This window comes from Falco cherrug, chromosome 5, assembly GCF_023634085.1.
Source record: "Falco cherrug isolate bFalChe1 chromosome 5, bFalChe1.pri, whole genome shotgun sequence".
Lineage (NCBI taxonomy): Eukaryota > Metazoa > Chordata > Aves > Falconiformes > Falconidae > Falco > Falco cherrug.
In genome coordinates, this window is record NC_073701.1 from 25,040,073 (window position 1) to 25,059,359 (window position 19,287).

Genomic DNA, 19,287 nt, shown 5'->3' on the forward strand with positions numbered 1-19,287 from the left:
CCGAGGGAAATACCACGAGAGAGGCTCTGAGACATCACTACAGCTTCCCAGATCATACTTAAAATGGGAAGTAATTTCAGACAAGTGATTCCTGCATTCTACAGCCGGTGAGCAATTCCTGTGTCTAACCATATATATGTATATAGAAAGAAATAAAAGTGTGTGTATATACACCATGATATATATATATATTTCATATCATACCATATACAGCATGTATATTCACATATACATAGACAGAGAAAGTATATATCTATATGTATTGGTATTTAGCTATCTAGATAGAGATATCTAGACATCTATATCGACACAGAAATTTAGACACCTAAACAATACCATTATCAATGTAGATATAAATCCATCTGTTTCTGCCTTTCCTATCATCTGGTAATCTTTCACACATTGTCCATTCCTCTCTCCCTCTCAACATATGCACTTGTTCACTATCTGCTTATTCATCATTCTCTTAACTCTATTCACTGGGCTGTTGCTGCACGTTTCGTCTCCTCACCTTCCATTCTGTTCAGTATACATCTCCATTTGCAACCCGTACCTTTTTCACCACTCTTCACTCCCACTCAACCACTGCAGCAACAACATTCATTATGTCTTTAAAGACCAGAACCAGTTCAGAGAAAATAGGAAATGGAAGCTGTTGTACAGAAATAGCATTGCAACATCAGCTGGCTTGTAACATCAAGGCTGGGTAAAACTGCCCATGTAGTCAAACACCACAAGTCCCCAGCAATTCATTCTGTCCAAACCCCTATTCATTTTATACATTTCTGCCCATTCCACACAATCTTTTCCATTTCCACTGCATTTCAGTGTCACACTTCTCTGTAATCTGCTGGAAATATTTCACCTCATACATCTGGTATCACTTTTTCTTTCACAGTGATGGATTGCACACTGGTAATTTATAGCCTATTTAGGTACCTAAAGCAGGGGATGCCACTTGTCTTGTTTTCCAGTAAAGCATTCTCAGCTTACAAAAGCCCTACTGTTTGTCTCTAAAACCTAATACTACAGTTCCTGCTGTCTGTATTAGTCAAATAATGTAGTTGTTCTTACTCTTACTGCATGGTATTTTGGTCATTTGTAATGACAACACCTTCCCCATGTGGCTTCATCACATTTTGTTAGCATAGTCCTACCTTTGGTGTCCAGGTCATTACTGCAAGCATTAATCAAAAGACTAGACTCAGAAAACTGCTCATAACCTCCCTTAGGCCCAGCTTCCCATTTCAGTGGAGTATGTAGGCACTAACGTCTGCATCAGCCAATTTTCTCCCCTGTTCGTGATTCCTCTGCTAATTTCTCTCTTTTCCACTCTCAACTAACAATTTCTCATGTCAAATGCTTTGCTGAAGTCTAGAATTACCTTCGGCACGTCCCTTGTCTAGAAAACCAGTTATTTTAACAAAGACAGACACTGAAATAATCTACTCTCCACTGGCTTTGGTATGTACCATTTACCTTCCTGTCTGCCATTATTCTTTCCCATAAGTAAATTCTCAAAGGTGACATTCTATCTGACAGACCAAGAAATTCACAGGTGCCAAAATCCCATTTTCTTTAAGCTTTCCTTAAATACAAAGTTACTAATTTCTTAATCTTCAGTCACATGGCAACCACCTTGACATTACAAGTGTATTAAAAATCCAAGGACTTCCTACATTCTGCTTCTATATACCTTGGATGTTAATTCTATCTCCCCCTCTCACCTACCTCCTTTACTTTATCCTCTGTATTGTGTTTGGTTTGCTTTCTCATGTTGTAAAGGATAAACTGAGCCCAAATTTAAGATTAGGAGGAAATTTTCCCCAAGACAGGTTATCTGGAACTGTATGAGGAGTAGTACAGGGAAAATAGAGGGGGAGGGGATTAGCTCTCTTCTGGATCCTTCCATTTCCTAGGATTGTCTAGAAATCTTACCAAGCAAACCTCTGCTAATAAAGGGATGTGCTGTCACCAGTTTCTTCTTCCTTTCTGTGATAAACTGGAGATGTGTCTGTTGGCCTTCTTTACAGCACTGCAGATTGCTGTCAGCTGTTGGGAAGTGTTTTGTGAGCTAGGCTGTCAAATGCCATGTGCAGCCTTGCTAGAATAAAAACCTATTGCATGATGTCTCAAATAGGTGAGGGACAGGGTTCAAATGCTCAGAGACATCTCTCCATTCCTCTATTCCCCTGTTGATTCAAGAGCTGAGATATCATTGCTTAACTGGAGTGACATCCACAGAATTAGGTAGTAAAAAACTTACCAAGAGCTCTAGCTGAACAAAGTGTTCAGTATCTTCTAAGGCTGGAGCCATTACAACTTCAACTAGGAAATGGGCTCTTTCCCTGCACACTCCATATCATCAAAATGTAGGAACAACTCATGAGGAGCACAGGCAGAGAATCAATGGGGCTGCTCTCATAGGAAAGCATACACAAAATCTTTTTTTCCTCTCCAAAGGTAGACTGCAGAAACTCACAAACGGTTTCTGGCAACAGCAAAACCTTCCTCCACTGCCTTTTCCCTTTGTTATTTTTATTTTTCTCATACTGATACTCACATGTCCCCTGGGTTGACATCAAGGCATTCTGCTTCTTGGAGTCTATCTTTGATAGTGAAGAAGTTTTTCTCTGGTTAGTTGTTACTGTGTTCACAGCTGCAACCATCTCTGCAGTTGGACTTCTGTTATTATTCTTTAATCTTTTCCAATGGATGATGTTTCTCAGCATTGAACCCAATGATTTTCCTGTTATTGTCTGCTTCCAGACGCGTGAAAGCAGAGTCCTTGCACACTCCGGTGAGACCTGCTGAGGTCACCCTAGTAAACCCAATCCACCATCATTAAATGATGTATCTTTCACTCCCTCCCTCACTGATCATTCCTTCCACCTCCACACAGGCTGCTCTAACAAGTCCTCCCGTTTGTGTACAAATCTCAAATAATAAAGTCAATGCCCTTGATACAGAAAACAACAAACCTTTACTAGGACAATTAGGACAAGGCAGCTGTTTATAGCTCTTTTCAAACTCTGGCACTGCTAGATGAGTTACGCTCGGCTTCTCCTTTGAGAGTTTCTTTCATGGCCTAACAGATGAAGGTTTACTTTGTAAATTCTAAGATGAACCCCTGGGAGTCCCTTCCATTTATCTCTCAGCCCAAAGAAGGGTGTCCCCACCCTGCTTCCTGAGGAAAGTTGACCAGGCAGAAAGGACAGGTTAGGAAGGCAGCTTGACTCAAAGTCAGTCTGAGCTTGCATTTGATCTGTCTGACAAAGCTTGTGCCAAACGCCTGAGGAATAGCTTCTAGAGGAGCCATTAGGTACGCTACTACTTTCTGCCGCTAGACAGAGAGAAAGAATGGTGGATCATAGTTGTCTGATATTTTTTTGTGAGCAAATTTCACACAGCAATGTCCACTAAAAGAGCCAAAGAGCCTTGTGCTATTGGGCTGCCATGTTCCTGCTTATCTTCTAGGTGGCTACAAGTTTTGCTGTCTTGCCTGATCTCAGATGCCTGTACAGACTCCTGTTAACTTGCTGAATGCACTGTGGTGCCTATATCAGAGCTCCCCTGGAACGCAATGCACCTTTTCTTTGTGAAACCAGAGCAGGGAGGTATTTTCTTTCCAAAGTAGAGACCTTGAAGCTGACATATCCTGGCAAGTATACTGCAGGAAGTACATCAGTCTCCAGAGCTGCAATGTAAAAGGCAGTGTAACTGCATGCGTGAGGGGGGTGTCTCTCCCCAGAATTGGATTTGCCAGTGTAAGAAACAAAGGTTGAGCTAAGAGTGGATGGTGCTCTGCATCCAAGGAATAATCCAGCAGTTTATGCGCATGTGTCAAATCCAGTGCTGAGTTCATTTTTCCACAAACAGCAGAACACCTGTGAGATGCCTGTTCCAGGACCACCAGGAGGCCTAAAGGATAACAAAGCAGGAGCAGAGTAATCACATTCTAAATCTACTCTTCTTTCAATTCCTTCCTTCCCATGGACTTGCAACAAGCCATGTGAATTGAGCTCACAGTGCACCCACAGATGCATTTAGCCCAGTACCTGCAGGGATAAGACTTTGGATGTTTGGATCATGTTGTTGAAGTGAGCAGGCAAAGTGCTGACACACTGCCTCATAAACAAGGTGGTGGAGTTTTAGGGCTCATGTGCCACCTGTATACATGGGGAGCTTGGTCTGTCCTGGGGCACTCGGCAGACAGGCACTTCAGAGCTGCAGAGAATTGCTTGCCAAGTGCCAGGTGACAGAACCAAAGGGTGGGGTCCCTGCTGGATCATTTTGCCCATCTATTACCTCTGTGGCGTCCATATTGTCTCCTAGGCTGTGGGGCATAGATCCTCTGCAAAAGGGAGTGGATATAGTGGCATCAGAGCTGCAAGGATTTAGCCCAGGGCTAAGCGTGGTGAAAGGGTTCAGGGAAGGCAGGAAGCAGCTGTATCGTGTGGGGCTGAGATCTGCTTGCCCAAGCGTAATGACCTATTTTCCAGCTTTTCTGCTCAGGTGACAATGCAGCAGGAGCTGGGCTGCAACTAAGTGTCTGTAATGAACCTGTAGCCCATACTCAGGGAGGGGGCAAGGTGGGGAGGCAGCCAGAGCTAAAGTTTAAAACCACAAGGCACAAAGATATTAATAAGAAACATCCCTCTTTCCAGCTTCCCTAACCCTACCAGCTTTCTGAAGATGAACCAGGCTTAGGGTGGACTGCAGAGGAAGAGCTCAGCTCCCTGGGAGGAGGCTGCCCTGCACATGTTGACTGAGGCTCACAGAAAGAAGAATGAGCGGGACTCAGTGATTCCTTAAAACCAGCAGGCACAGGCATGTGTCCCAGTACTGCCTTCCATGCCCTCCTTGTGTGAGGGTAGTCTGCAATGGAGACCATACCAGTCTTACTTTGCTGGGAGATGCTGCACTACATGCATTGCCTGTTTTTTTTCTGGGGCTAAGTCACCACCTACCTGCCCTCCCGGGGTTGTTAGTAGCTCACATGGCTCCTCACTTGGGCATCTATTCCTTCCTAAGCAAGAAATTGCCTAGTGCATCATGCTTTGCACCAGATCTGCCCAGCAAGGTGGAGAGCTGCTCCCACTCCAGGCACGCTGGCCATGCAGGTGAGGGTTCTGCCCAGCCTTCATCCTCCCCCCCACAGGACACTGGGAAACTTTGTCCCCCAGGGGACAAGGGAAACCACTGTTTACCTGGGCACCTAGCCAGGTTCAAGCTGCACCTTCAGCCTTTGCGAGCCTGGCATGGGAAAGCTGCTTCTGTTCACAAGTTTGATCTGTGCCAGCGCTCTGCTTGTAGCAGGAGGTCAGAACTGCCTAACACGTTCCTCCCTCTGTCCTGTTTCCATCATTATCTATTGCTCCACAGCATAAGCTGCAGCACCGTGCTGCTCAAACCCTCCTGTAATGCAAGTCTCCTGTTGATCCCTGTAATGTCCTCAGTGAGAAGGGGAAAGGAGGCTAGTTTGGGCTAACCTGTCAAGTTCACTCTGCCAGTCCAAGAGGAATCTAGTACTTCTTTGAGTCTTTGAGAGACAGCCTCTTTGCTGGGCTCCCAGTACTGCACTTACACTCCTAAGAGCAGCTTTTCTCTCTCTGACTTCCCATGAGAGAAAGAGAAGGCAACACATGCCTGACAGACACGAGAGCTGCTCACCCACAGGGAGAGTGTGTCTAACAGCAACTTACAGGCTAACACCAACGAGCCCCTGACTCAGCACAATGTCTCCTCTGCTTGAATCCCTGTCCCTTTCTCCTCTGACAGTAAGTACAACAGGACAGACACTTCTGCACTTCCAGGTCCCACAACCTGAACACAAACCATCCAGTATCAGCAGCACAGCCAAGTCCATTCATGGCATCACTCACATTATCTTGTTCATGAATGTACTATAAATGGAAGCAATTCCTGAGTCAGAAACAGGTGGAGGGGAAGAATGAACTAAAGTGAAGGGAAATATGAATGAAGGAGAACAAAAGCAACAAATAAACACCGAATGAAGAGTGCACAAAAAGAAATAAACAATACATCTGAGCATGTAACACAAAAGAAAGGAATGAAGAAAGGATGCAAGAATGATGTGTCTCATATTAAAAATATTTGTTAATGCCTTGGGCCTGACTTTTCCCAAGTAATAAGATTATTTTTTTGCAGTACTGGTCAAGTAGATCTGATAAAAACTGCTCAGTACCGTATCAGAGCTTTAATGGTTCAGGTGACCTCTCTACAGCTGTGTTCCCTGGACCAGTAGAAATTGAAACCCTGGGGTAGGTCCCCAGTGACTCCACTCAGCTGGCTGCAGGGCAGGTTGTGGGAGCAGATCTCCAGGAGAAGAGGCTGGGTCTTACTGTGGGATGCTGGATCACAGTGAGTGGGTGTTACTGTGGGATGCTCAAAATTGGTTACAGCTGGCATTTATCCCCTGTAACATAAAATGTCTAAAAGCTAGATGTCCAGCCTAAACTAGCACATTGAGAAAAACAACACTTGAGGGAACTATATCTCTCCACTGACTAAAGGAATTCATAAATTGATAGAAGACACTAAACTTGGTGGTGCCTAACAATAGGTGAGATAAATCCTACTTCTAAAGATTGAAGCCTTTTCTGCAAGAGAAAATGACATACTGCATCTCCCTAAACAGACAGGCCTGAGCAGTTTAGTATTATCAAAGCGTGTGTGCCAATTACAGTCAGATACTGTCGAAAATCTCCTGCTCTCTCACTTGTTCCTCTAGCTAGCGTGTATAATTACTTCTGAGTTATCCAGACACCTTTTCTGGGTTCCAGGAAAATCAGTCAAAGGTTGAAAGACAGAGTAGGAAGATGGAAGGAAGAATATAATTTCAGGGCATTTAGGTGCTGGGCATGCAGGTGTGGGAAGGCAAAATAGCATACTGAAGTGCTCAAGCCTCATACTATGCTTACTCTCACCCTCCTGCCCACGTACATAAAAGGCTTTGCAACCAGCATGGCGCTTCTCCGGAGTTTCACATTTATTAGGTGGGTAGTAAAGAGGGATCATCTTCACAGTGCCAAATGCCGCTGCGCACTCCTGAGCTCTGTTGCCTGACTCCAGGGATGGGCAACGGCTGGCTTGTTTGCCAGCCAACACAGCTTCAATACTTATGGAAGCCAAAAGAAGTTTGCAGACTTATGGCTGGATTTACAGCTGAGTCTGGATTTTGTAACCTGGGCAGCTCTGCCATGTCTCCAAACGCACAAGGGAGGCTGACACTTTTGCAGATGTTTTAAAAGCTGTTCTATTATTTATTCATGCAGTTGGGTTAATTCAACCTGGCTGCAATAGAAACAATGCTTACAATACACAATTCTAACACAAATTTTCACATCAAGTGAAAGCTAAACTAACACAGCAAGTAGCATCAATAATTGAAATTGCTTTCAGGAGGGAAAGGATGGGCCAGGAAGGCTCCAGGGCCAGCTCTGAGATGTGAAAGGGCAAAGGCATCTCCCCCTGCCTACATGCTTCCTCACTGCAGGTGATCAGAGCCTGTCCAACAACTACTGCCTGCTCATGGCCACCCTGCCTGGGCACTTGAGCTTGTCGGGACTAGCACTGCCTGTTCTTCTTCTGCCCACTTGGCCCACAGAAATGGCTGTGACATGGGCAAATTGTGCAGAAGCCACTGTAGGAGCTATCGTGGCTGCCACGCGTTGTGCAGGGAATACCACGTACCCTAACCAGTTTGCTAAGTGTGAGTAGATGTGGGAACTGTGAGACAGTCCTTGCAGAGTTCATTCTCCCAACCTGTGCCAGTGTTCCTGAGCTAGTTTGATTGGAGCTGGTTGAGGAATGAGAACCAGACTAGGTCTCAGACAGTTCTAAAATACCAAAAAGTCTTTGAGCTGCCCCTTGCTCCCACACAAACAGCTCAGATGTTGTGACTAGTCCTTGAGCTACAGTGCACTGGGAACACCATCACACTGTGTTACACTGCCAGCCTTCTTCCTGCAGCACGGACAGGAAAAATATCCTGGGCCAGAACTTCTCCCGGCAATGCTCTGTTTCCATGCACGTCACACCACTGGATGTGCAGCCATTGCCCAGCCAGCTCTCATGAGCAGTTGATGAAAATTTGCTGGCAAAAACCAACAAGCATTGCTATCCCCAAGCTCAGAATTGACACAGGAAGAGAGTGAAAGTACCTGCAAACAGCACAGCTACAACCAGCTGATTGTGTGTGGTTTTTCCTTCCTGCTTTAGAACACTTTGTGTGTATTTTATGTCTACTTTTATCTTTGCCTTTAAGGAAGACAGATCAGCAATTTATTGTGAAGAGGAGATGGCAGCACAGATTGTTAGTGCAAGAACATCGTCTGGTGCCTGGAGAGATCAGACACAGATTTGAACCCTGAATTCAGGCTCGGTTGCTTGATATATGTCCATTGACACACAGTTCATGTCCAAGATATGTCCATGTACGCACAGCTTCAACAGCTCAGTTCCCATCTTTGAGCCTTGCTTTCTACATGTGTAAATTGGATGGCAGGGCCACTCTTCCGTCAAACATTTAGAGTGCTACATTGAGAGGTGCAGTGGAAACTGAGAGTAATAAGCATGATGGAGTAGGGCCACCTGCTTTAATGGCCCTCCTGCAGGATGCAGAGATAAGACAGGCACCGCAACATAGCACCTCCTGGGCATTGAGGCTGGGAGGCAGGCACCAAGCTTTGCAATATGGACTGTTCACAGGAGCTTGTGACACAAGAGTTTGTAGTCACATGTGAGGCAGAAGAATGTGGTCGTTTGCAGGGATGATGTCAAATTTAGGACTATGAGGAAGTGCCAGCCTATTGCTATTGTAATATTTCCCTGTCTGTGCAGAGGCTAGGTTTGGACTTCAGCAGAGTATCTGTCAGGGGAAGCAGCCCACACATTGCTTGGTGGAGAAAAAGATGCAATTACTTTTAATTGTAGCTCTCAGCATGAAGAGACTTGAGAGAACATGTGTCTCGTCGCTGGCCAAATCAATACCCATACAGTATATTAAAGAAAGAGCTGAACCAAAGGTGAGATACCTGGAGCAATAAGCAGAAGCAATTGCAACAGGAATGAATTTTGAAACCTGGGCCCAAATTTGGCTCTTGAGCTGGCATCCTCCAGTCTTTCCCTGGAGTAGAAATGGTGTGTGGATTTATGGTTTCTGTTTGGCTGCAAAATTTGAGAGAGACAGAGAACATTTTGGAGACTGGAGAAAACATAATTAAGGATCCAGTGCACAGAACTTACTGCCTAATGGAGAGGCCGCTCCCACTAAGAACTGTGCTTCTGCCTAATAAAGACCCAGCTGAGTGCTGGTCATGCCTTGAAATGGGTCTCTGAATGAGCTTGGTGCCCCCTGACTACACAGGTCACATCACCCTCCACGGCAGCCCTCACGTTCACACTCTGGTGCAAACTCTCCCTGCTTTCACTGTAGCAGTTCTCAGGACAGGAAAGGTGGTGTCACCTGTTCCTGATGTCCTCTTTTTATTATAAAGAGAGCTGTGTTTTCTCCTTTTCCCTCACCTGAAGTAGATCAGGACCAAGCAGGAAACAAAGACTCATCTCAGTTCCCCAGGCTGTCTTTGCTGAAAGCCTGTCATCTTGGACAATGCTCAGAACAACAGGCAAGATGTTTTTCTTCCCAACACTTCAGACCCTGCTCCTGAGGTGCTGGGGTCTGAAAAGTTAGCAATGGTTACAACGTGGAAGGCAAAGCAACAGGCAGGCACTGAGGTAGTACGGGTCTCAGGTATTCACAGGATTTTGCAGCCCAGATTGCAAGACTTGAAAGAGGAGAGAGTTGTAGGCTGAGAGATGTATGGCTTGTGTGACCAGGAGAGGATCACAGTGAGAGAATTGAAAAGAACAATCTATCAAAGGCAGCTACTAAACAGAAACAGGGCAGAAACTTGAGATTTTGTTCAGAAAAGGCGCAGCTCAGCCCATTGGAATTTTTCCAGTCGGGATGTACCTCAGTGCTCTGTGACTGCAGTGGTAATGACAAATCCTTAGCAGCATGCTTCCTCACGCAGGCCTCTTCATTACCACAACCAGGACCAACTCACCTCTTATTATCCCTGTAGCACAGTCGTACAAACTGAATAGGCCACTCATCTCAAAACTGGACAGTAAGAGAACCAGGTGTGCAGCCAGCTTTCGCTGCTCCCTGCTGGTCTCACAGCAAGGAGGAAATATTTATCCCCTTCTGCCTCTCTTAGTACTTGCCAGAAAGCATCAGAGGTGCTTTATCTGGGTGGGGTGAGACACCAGTTAGAACTTCGCAGCCACAAAACCTCCCAGCATCACTAGTTCTACCACCTGCCAGTGTTGAGTTCCTGCCCGATGATCACAGGTCCTCTGAGAAGAGACTGAAATGAAAGGGCTGCTGCTATTAAGGGAGAAACACATTGCTGGGAAATACATTGAGAGGTGCCAGACAGAGAGTGGGAATGGTGAAGTTCCTGCAGAGGGGGAATGGAGAGGCATGGAGGACAGGGTGCTTGCTGGTGCAGCTAGGGGCAGAGTGGGCTGGCAATTCCTTTACAGTGCAGGAAGGAGGGGAAGAGGTTTCCACACTTACTCCAGCACATCCCTGTTGAACTGCTTCTTGCTGTTGCCCAGGAACTCCCCAATCATCTGGCGGCTAAGGCCCTTCCGCTGGAGCAGGAAGTGTGCCACCCCAATGGGAGTGTCCGGGATGAAGCCTCGGGAGATGAGGAACTGGATCCCTTTGTCTGGATTTCTGAAAGGGAAGGGCAGAAACATGGTGAGTTTGCATGATCTCATTGAGACATTACTGCCTCTTGCTCACTTTATAGCCTGCAGCAATACAGCCCTCAGTATGTGTACGGGCTCCTGTAAGCTCATATGTGTGGCATGATGGGACCAGTGGGAACAGGGAAAAGTGACTTTGGGGACTCCCCTCCAGATACCACTGAGGACAAAAGGATGCCACAGGACCTGCTGTGTCACTTTCAGCATCTGCTGTCACCTGGCAATCACAAGTGCCATCCCACAGTCACAAAGGATCCTGCAGGATACCAGATCAGTGACTCTCTCCTGCCACCCTTCTGCTCCAGAGTCAAAGGCTCTTGCATTTTCCCTGGCCCAGCTTGTTTTGTTTAGGGTCCCTGTGAGGACATGATTAGACCGTGTCCCCCACACAGATAGCACAGGAAATACCAGTATGTTCAGCTGCTCCAAATGCAACCCACAGAAAGCTGTCCTCAAGGACCAGGGGTGAGAGCTGGGCGCGTGACCCTTTGCTTTAGGGGAGTTGGGGTTTCACCTCCCGTGGGGCAGGCAAAGGCAAAGGACAAAACATGGCTGTGAGGAGACTTAGGAGACATTGCTGCTGTGGTCTACAGGCAAATGAGGCTCAAGACACAAAGGGGGATAACCAAAGGTGCGTACTTTTTCAGTAAAAAAAAATATCTCTTTTTCATACATTTTTAGTGCTCAGTGTTGAGTGACACTTTCTACCTTCCTCACCTGAGCCTGGTGCCCACTGCCTGAACAGAAATCCCATGCTCAGATGTGCTTATCTGCTCCTCCACTTCCCCCGCCCTTAGCTGTGTTGTTCATTCCTTCCTTCCCTATTGATACACACCCTCAAGCAGAAAACTGTGTGGGTGGATGCTGGATGTGAGCAGGCACCTGGAGAATGCCTTGTCAGAGCTGGGAGAGAGCAGTGTGCAGCTCCCAGACAGAGGGTTTTTCTCCCTCTGTGGCTGTGAGTGCCCCTCTGAGAACAGGCCTGGTGCTGAGAAGGCCTGACTCTGACTACCTGGTTGTGGGAGCAATTTTCTGCTTGTTAGTGTGCCAGTGTCTGTGCCCACATACACAGCTCTTGGGAGGTAGGACATATCACAACAAGCACATGTTTGTGTGTGTCTATGTACGTGCAGATTTCTCTTGCACCCTACATGTTCAACAGAGCCATGCCTATTTTGTCTTTCTTCTCATGTCTCCTATAAGCACACACGCTTCTATGTATCCTGTGAGTGGCTGTGAGCCTATGTGGTGCCTGTCCCACAGTACAGATGGGAATGAGTGTGTGTGTGCATTGTGCAGGAGGTTTTCCTCCTTTATTTCAGTCTGCCCCAACGACGGGTGTCTGTCATGATGCACTCTTGCTGAGCGGGAATTAGTGCAACCCCAGGAAGGTTTCCATATTCCTTTGGTTCTCTGAGCTGGTGAGTGGGGAGAGATAAGAGGGTAGCTTTTCCATGAAAGGATGCCATACTTCCACTGTTAACACAAATTCAAGGATCTCCATCAAGGCTCAGGAGTGAGTTTGCTCAGGCAGTTTCCTGGGGTGAGGAAAGGATAGGATGGTATGTCAGAGCATGTGAATGCATGGTATGCACAGGCACAGACTGTGACACTGTCGGGTGGTGAAGGATGTGGGTGAGCAACTTATGTCTAGCTATAAGGAGATCAGCATTCAGGAGAATGGCCTGCTCCTTACGGGGGCCTCCTGGGTATACAAAAAGTACATGGGCTTGAAATAGTTCTGCTTACTCTGTAATGTCACAAAGAAGATATCCTGGGCAGTGTGGCATCCCTGGGGAGAGTGGCTGGGAGAACAAGTCTGCCCATTAAATTTATGCACGAGAGCTGCAAGATCTGATATTGAAAATCCCAGGCCTTCTTCAGGGAAAACCAACAGTGTACCTTCTGTATTGTCACACAGATCTCCTGGTTCACCTTTGAAGAGCACAGGCAAAGTTTTCTGCTAAGTGCAAAGGTCATATGGTCAGGACTAAAGTCAAGCTAAGCAACAGAGATTCATAAAATGCACCTCCACCTGGACACTTTGGTATTTGGCAAGGGATAGTATGGTGTCCACAGAACAAGGACGATCTCAGCTACACTGACGTGACTCCAAAGCCACTGGACTGATTTTGGATTCACTCCAGAGGAGCTGGGAGCTGAATGCGGCCAGAAAAATGCAGCTCACACACTCGCATGAATGTGCAGATTTCAGTAAAGATGGCACACACAATGCAGGAGAATGTAGGATAAAACAGTCCAGCCACGACAGCCCTCCTGCACTGCCTAGACTGTAACTCAAATATACTTGCACACACTATTCTTCCACTAACAACAGCCTTTCATCACTTTTCCCCAGGATTCAATTTATTCTCCACAAATCCCAATAGCAGTACAGCATCTCTGCTGCTGAACACCTGCAGGTGTATCCCATGTACTGCAGCATGCAGCTTTTACCCAAACGTGCAGCAGACAGCTCCACTTCTGTATCTCCTGAGCCTGATCCCTGCTGTTTTCTTTAGTGTTGCAGGGGTGTTAAGCACGGCCAGCAAATGCTGCGGGATTCCTCACGTCCTGCTGGCTTTCCCTCTGCCCACACAGCCAGCTGCCCACACACACTGAGTTATTACAGCAGCACCGCATAATGAAGCACTCTCCATTCCAGGGATTCCACCCCCTCATTGTGGAGTGGGGATAGGGAAAGTGCCATAGCAGCACAGCATCGATGTGTTCCCAGGGGCCTGCTCCGAGCCGGAGCACTGCTTTCTGAAAAGACAACACAAGGCCAGATAGACTATGGTAGATGCTGCTAGAAACTGGGGGCTTTCAGCTCTTGGTTCAGGGGAGCGATCAGCAAAAAGGATGTGTGCACATGTACGCCTGGCCTCAGCTCCATGCCCTGTGGGTTGGTGCCCACATCGCAAACCCTGTGACAGTAAACTGGCTCCTTGCTAGAAATTGACAGGGAAACCAACAACTAAATATCTGCAGAAAGCTCAACGGCCTTCCCTCTGGATGGAGGTGCACTAGGGTGTCACAAGGGGAGCCATGTGTTCCTTAGATCCTGATCAGAGAATAAAAAAAAAAAGGCTTCACTCCCCAAAGCTAACAGGACAGTTCCTTCCTGCCCTGTCCTCCAATTTTTTGTCAGGAAAACTGAGCATTACAGGTTACCACACATGATTTCATCAGCTAGTTTCAAGGGAGCAGGGGAGGCTTAGCTAGCAAGTTGTGTTTCAGAGCTCCACAGTAAGTCTATCCCACAGGGACCTGCAAGATGCAGTGAACCCAGGTCACTGAATGAAGCAGAATGGCAAAGCTGCTTCCCTAAAACAGACCTAGCGCTGCTAATCTATCACATGAATGTGTGTGCCAGGCAGACTGAGGGAGGAGGAGATGCTGGGAAAAAACATTTTCACTCCTGCTTTATCTTCACATCAGTGCTCACGTCAACTGTGCAGGAACCAAAGGAAAACACGCTCGGTGGAGGGACTCCTGCTACGCATGGCTGAGAATACTGAAACAGCAGCAGACACATGAGTGCTGTGTCCCCCCTCCAGAAGTGCACCTGTCCCAACACAAACACCAGAATATCTGTGTGGACCTGGAACTATCTCTATCATAATCAACCCCCACCTGTGTCTGGCTCCTACCTTCTCTCATTCCAGCCTGCTTGTGTTCATCAGGCAATCTGTGTGCTCTTTTGATACATGCACATGAACATGACTTTGATATATACACATGAACTCACCTGTTCACAGCCTGATCTCAGAGCTAGTAAAATGTGCTCCTTGGTTCTGTGAAAGTGCCAAGCCTATCTGCTCTAATAACACTTCGGTTCTGGATGTGTTCTGAGCCCAGTCCTAAAAACTTCTCTTACAGGTTCCTGCCTCCTGGAGCCCACAGCCTCCATAGTTCACATATATAAATCCCGTGCATAGCTCCTTGTCTGTGCAAAACTTCTGCCTAGGATTGCATAATAGTCCTTGCTCTGACCAAAAGGCCCATGCTAACGTGTGGCAAAACATTCTTCTAGTATGGGTGCGCTACATCCCCAGCACCTTCATCAGGGGACTCAAATAGAAGCCAAGACAGCGTAAGATGAGTGTGATGATGAAGGAAAACCCAGGATTTCTCATGGCCTGTTTAGATGAGAAAAGTCTCATGGAAAGGCAACAAACAAATCTAAAGCTCCTTATAGGAGTTCAGCTGCTTTCTGCCAATCCAAAATAGACTCTGTGTGACCCCTGAAGTTAACCTCTTCTGATGGTAATCTCTGGGCTGCTCTGCTTTTGCTTTCACGTCTACAGCCTTTTCACAGGATATCAGACCTAGATGTGTGAGAGACTGAGATGACTAAACCTGGTCTGTCAGGTGAGAATCTACCCAAATACCAGAATGAAAATGACAGCCAGAGCACTCAATCTGGGCTAACTAAGCTCAGCTCTACCTCTGTCTCCCTCTTTACTTGGAAATGCCCCATATTGAGTAACCAGGGCTGGGTTTACTGTCCCAGCTATGCTTGTTCCTTTGCAGCAGAGTGGAACAGGGGCCTAGACCCCAGACTCAGATGGTGGATGCCAAATGAACAGCAATTCAGGACAGCATGGACCCTACTCATGGGGTACTAGGCTTGCTCCTCTGTTGGGCAGAAGATCCAGACAGCACTTGGAGGACTTTAAGGAAAACGCTTCTAGGCAGCCATTTGCACACCCATGTAGTCACACTTTTGAATATGAAAGAACTTTCCTGGAGATGGATCTAGACCAAGAGTCTGCTATCACCTGTTCCTGTGAGGCATGAAATAGGCTGGTGAACACAAAAGAGGACACTTACATATTAAAGAGGTTCAGCCCAATGCGGTAGAGGCGCTTCCTCATGGTGTCTGTGGAAAGTGTGGGAGACTTGCAGCTAGCTGGGTTCTCGCAGTGGTACCTTGGGAGGCTGAGGATCATGGCCTGAAGTGCTTCTTTTGAGGATACCTCAGAGGCTGACTTGGCTGAAGTGGAGGTGCTGCTGCTGCTCAGCTGCTCTGAGTTGTCTGCATTCTCAGACTCAGAGCCTTTGCTTTGCCCCGTCTCATTGCTAGCATCAAACTGGAGCTTCTGCACTGCTATCTGCCCAGGCTCAGCACTGCTGTCTGCTGTGCCATTAGTACTGACATTCACCTCGGTGAAAGTGTGGCTGTTCTGGAGAGCTCCGGACTCAGGTAAGCTCTCTGGAGCAGCTGGTGGTTCACTGGCTTCTCCCTCCCCCTCTCCTGGGCTTTCTTCAGCCTTGGTAGCCTGAGAGAGCCCCGCCTGAGCATTGCTGCTGAGGCAGTTTGCCATGGACACCGAGGTAGATGATGAGACAGAGATGTTCTTGTTGTCAATCTGGACTGTGACATCTCGAAAAGCCATCATGAGAGTGCTGCTGCTCTTGGGTAGGGTATCTGGCAGAAGCCCTTCCTCCTTCTCCTTGTCCTGCAGCTCAGCTTCTAAGTCTTGGTTTGGCTGCATGGAGCTAGCACTGAAGGTCTCCCTTATCTGGTATGAGCCACCATCTTGGAGTGAGCACATGGTCTTCAGGCTCCAGGTGCTGAGAGCATCATCAATAGACTTGGCCAGGGACTGAACTTGTTCCGTGAAGGAGTCCTCCAACTCTGTCAGTGCCCCACTGATGGTGGCTGGCAAAGATGGGGACCTCACCAATGGGATGCCTACAAAGTTGTACCCCTCCACCAGGGCTTTCTCAGCGGAGAAGCTCTCTGAGTTCTGGACCCGGACTTTCCTCAGAGAGATGCGGCGTGGCATGCGGCTCTCCAGCAGTGAGTTGCGGATCTTCTCAAAGTTTTTGCTGAGCTGGTACTGCCGGAAAGCAGTCTGGATGGTGCAGGCTGCCCTGCGAGATACCAGGTGACCGCCGTATTTGTGCTCTAGCATTTCGATCTGAAAGACATAGAAACAGGAATGTTATTTTTTGCTAATTGACTTCTGATGGCTTTCTGTTACCCCAGTTCCTATGCTGATTAGTCTGTAATGACTGTCAGAGGAACGTCAAACACTGAATTAGCTTTTTCCTGCACTGCTGTGTCCCTGATTTCAACAGAAGCCCCCCCACCTTTGGGCATGGCTGGCTAAAGCATCAGTACTTTGAGCTTCCTCACAGCTGTAACATGACCATGCCTCTTCCTAGAATGGCAGCCATACAAGCTGGAGCCTGGAGGTGCCCTTTCCTTGTAGACCCACTTCTGTTGGCCTTTAGGGCAAGCTCATCACTGCAAATACAGTGTTCCAGCAGTGTGTCTTCCTGCTCCGAAGACAAAGCTGTGCTCTGGTAATGTCAAGCATCATCCCTTGTCTCAGGGTGTTACTAATGCTCCTCTACTCCTTAGTCACCTTAGGAAATATTCTCAGGGAAAGGAGAAACCATTCAGAAAAAGGGAAGAAAAGTTAATTTTTAAATGCAGAAAATGTTGGCTTGATCATAGGAACTGTTGAGAATCACCAGCTTGCATAGAAGTTAGTGGAGGCTGGGTTTGTTCCGTGTCTTTTAAAAAGCACTCTGAATCCCAAAGTGCCTGCCTTTCTGATATCTGAGTTTTTCAGGTGTCAGCCAGCAGCGAAATGAAAACTACCCAAGAAAAGAAAGACTTTCAGTTTTGAATGGTAAAAAAAATATTATTTTAAATGTTGAGACAAAATACTAAGAAGAAGTAGAAGGAGGATTTCCTCCTTCCTGAGAGCTGATAACCACAAACACACATGTAAATACATAGACTCACAGCTAAGTAGCACCTCAACAGGCTTCAGCAAAGCAAGTATGTATGGTAATTTCTCTTACGTAGTCTAGTATTTATACTTCCTGGTAACCCCTTCACTCTTCCTCTGCAGCTGGGCCTTCACAAGCATGCTACAGGAGAATGTTAGATGACTTTGTTCCAGTGAGTGACTGATGGAGGACAAGGGGGACAGTGTGAAGATGATGGTGGATGATGGGACTGAAGACGAAAGAAGAATAAACTTGGAACTACATCCAGTGAGGTTTTGGCTGAACTATGAGCTAAACTCTGCATTTTGGCACTTTGTAGGGCAAAGCACATGCGCAGACTGTAGTGTATATATGTGTGTGTGCAGATGTGGAAAAGCCAAAAAAAGGTGAAGTGCAGCACTGAGAGTGCTGGTAAAATCAGTCCTGAATTAACAAAGGATTCACTACATCATTCATGTGGTGAGTATGAGCTCATTAGCAGATCTACAACTTGACCCTCGCTATGCCTTGCTGGCCCAGTACTCACAGGATGAAGGACTGAGCTCACAGAAGATCTGAGTTTAAGTGCAAACTGGTTTTGTAGTCAAAGTGAGACTGAGGCATGAGCCTCAGCTTGCAAAGTCATGTCATTGGCTTCCTTCTTCTTTTCCTTTTTTTGTAACACTACATGAGTTGCAGATAAAACCATCAGTGAGTGATCTACGTACAAGTGAAGGCCTGGAATGACAGCTGTGAGAAGTGCAAATCACCTCTGGCATCTTTCCAGTACTAACTCCTCTGGAAGTAGGGGAAGACAATATGACCTTGGGAGATGATGGGAACAGAGGAACAACATGACCCCAGACATTCTGTCCCTGCACTGGCGTCATGGCTGCTGGAGTAAGTACTGAAGGCCTTATCCACAGGCACCCCATCACCTCAGGCAGCAACAGGTCCAGGGATCTTGCTGCAGTGGATGGGAGGCTGCAGTTTCTGGAAGGAGGGGGGAGGGGTGGGGGGAAGAGTAGCGCACATCCTTTCATATTTCTCTCTCTGGAAATGAAGTAGGAACCCTTTGCCTTGTACTCAAACGTAAGGTTTTCTGTTTGCCTTGCCCTTGAATTGATGTCTGTCCAAAGCAAGCATCAAAGCCCAGCAGTGAGACATGCTAGCAATTTGCTTAGCAATGGGGTAGGCCAGTGCAGCTGTAGAAGCAGCTGGCTCAGACTTCTGCTTACTCCCAGTTTAAAGAACATTGGCCTAGTACTTGCCCTGCAGCCCTCCCAGAAACATTCTGCAGAACTGGTGCTAAAAATCACCCACACAATGATCATGGATTCATGTACATTCACCACAAGACCTGTCAGTAGGTTTTTTGGATAAACAAGGCCTCTGCTTATCCCCATAGTTTGATGTGGCAAGAAAGAGGAATACAGGGACAAAAAGAGATTCTGGGTAGCAAGCAGAAGGGTTTTACTTGGGTTCTTTTTCCTTCTTTCCAAAATGACCATCTTAAATCCCACCATAAAACCAGCACTCCTGACACATCTCTTCAGAGCTGGCCTCCCTGGAAAGAGACTGAGCTATCCCTTGGCTCTTCCCTTCATGAGGAAGGCTCATGCAGATAAATGCAAATTAAACCAGTAACCTGCACAGGCCCAACCCAGACAGTTATTACTGACAACTGACCATGAACACTTAATATAATGGTCAGGTTAATGAAAATGTAGAGCTAATTGTGTTGGGAGGGAAAGA

At 46.9% G+C, this 19,287-nt stretch overlaps 1 protein-coding gene across 5 annotated transcripts in view; it reads right to left on the reverse strand.

Annotated features, from left to right (window-relative positions):
- Positions 1-19,287, reverse strand: part of IQSEC3 (IQ motif and Sec7 domain ArfGEF 3) — a 106,977-nt gene that overhangs the window by 17,932 nt on the left and 69,758 nt on the right. For all 5 annotated transcript variants that reach the window (XM_055712195.1, XM_055712198.1, XM_055712193.1 and 2 more), the window contains exons 4-5: positions 15,637-16,730; positions 10,607-10,768 (exon numbers count right to left, since the gene is read on the reverse strand). In XM_055712195.1, coding sequence (XP_055568170.1) covers positions 10,607-10,768; positions 15,637-16,730 — 1,256 coding nt within the window. The remainder of the gene's footprint in view (positions 1-10,606; positions 10,769-15,636; positions 16,731-19,287) is intronic.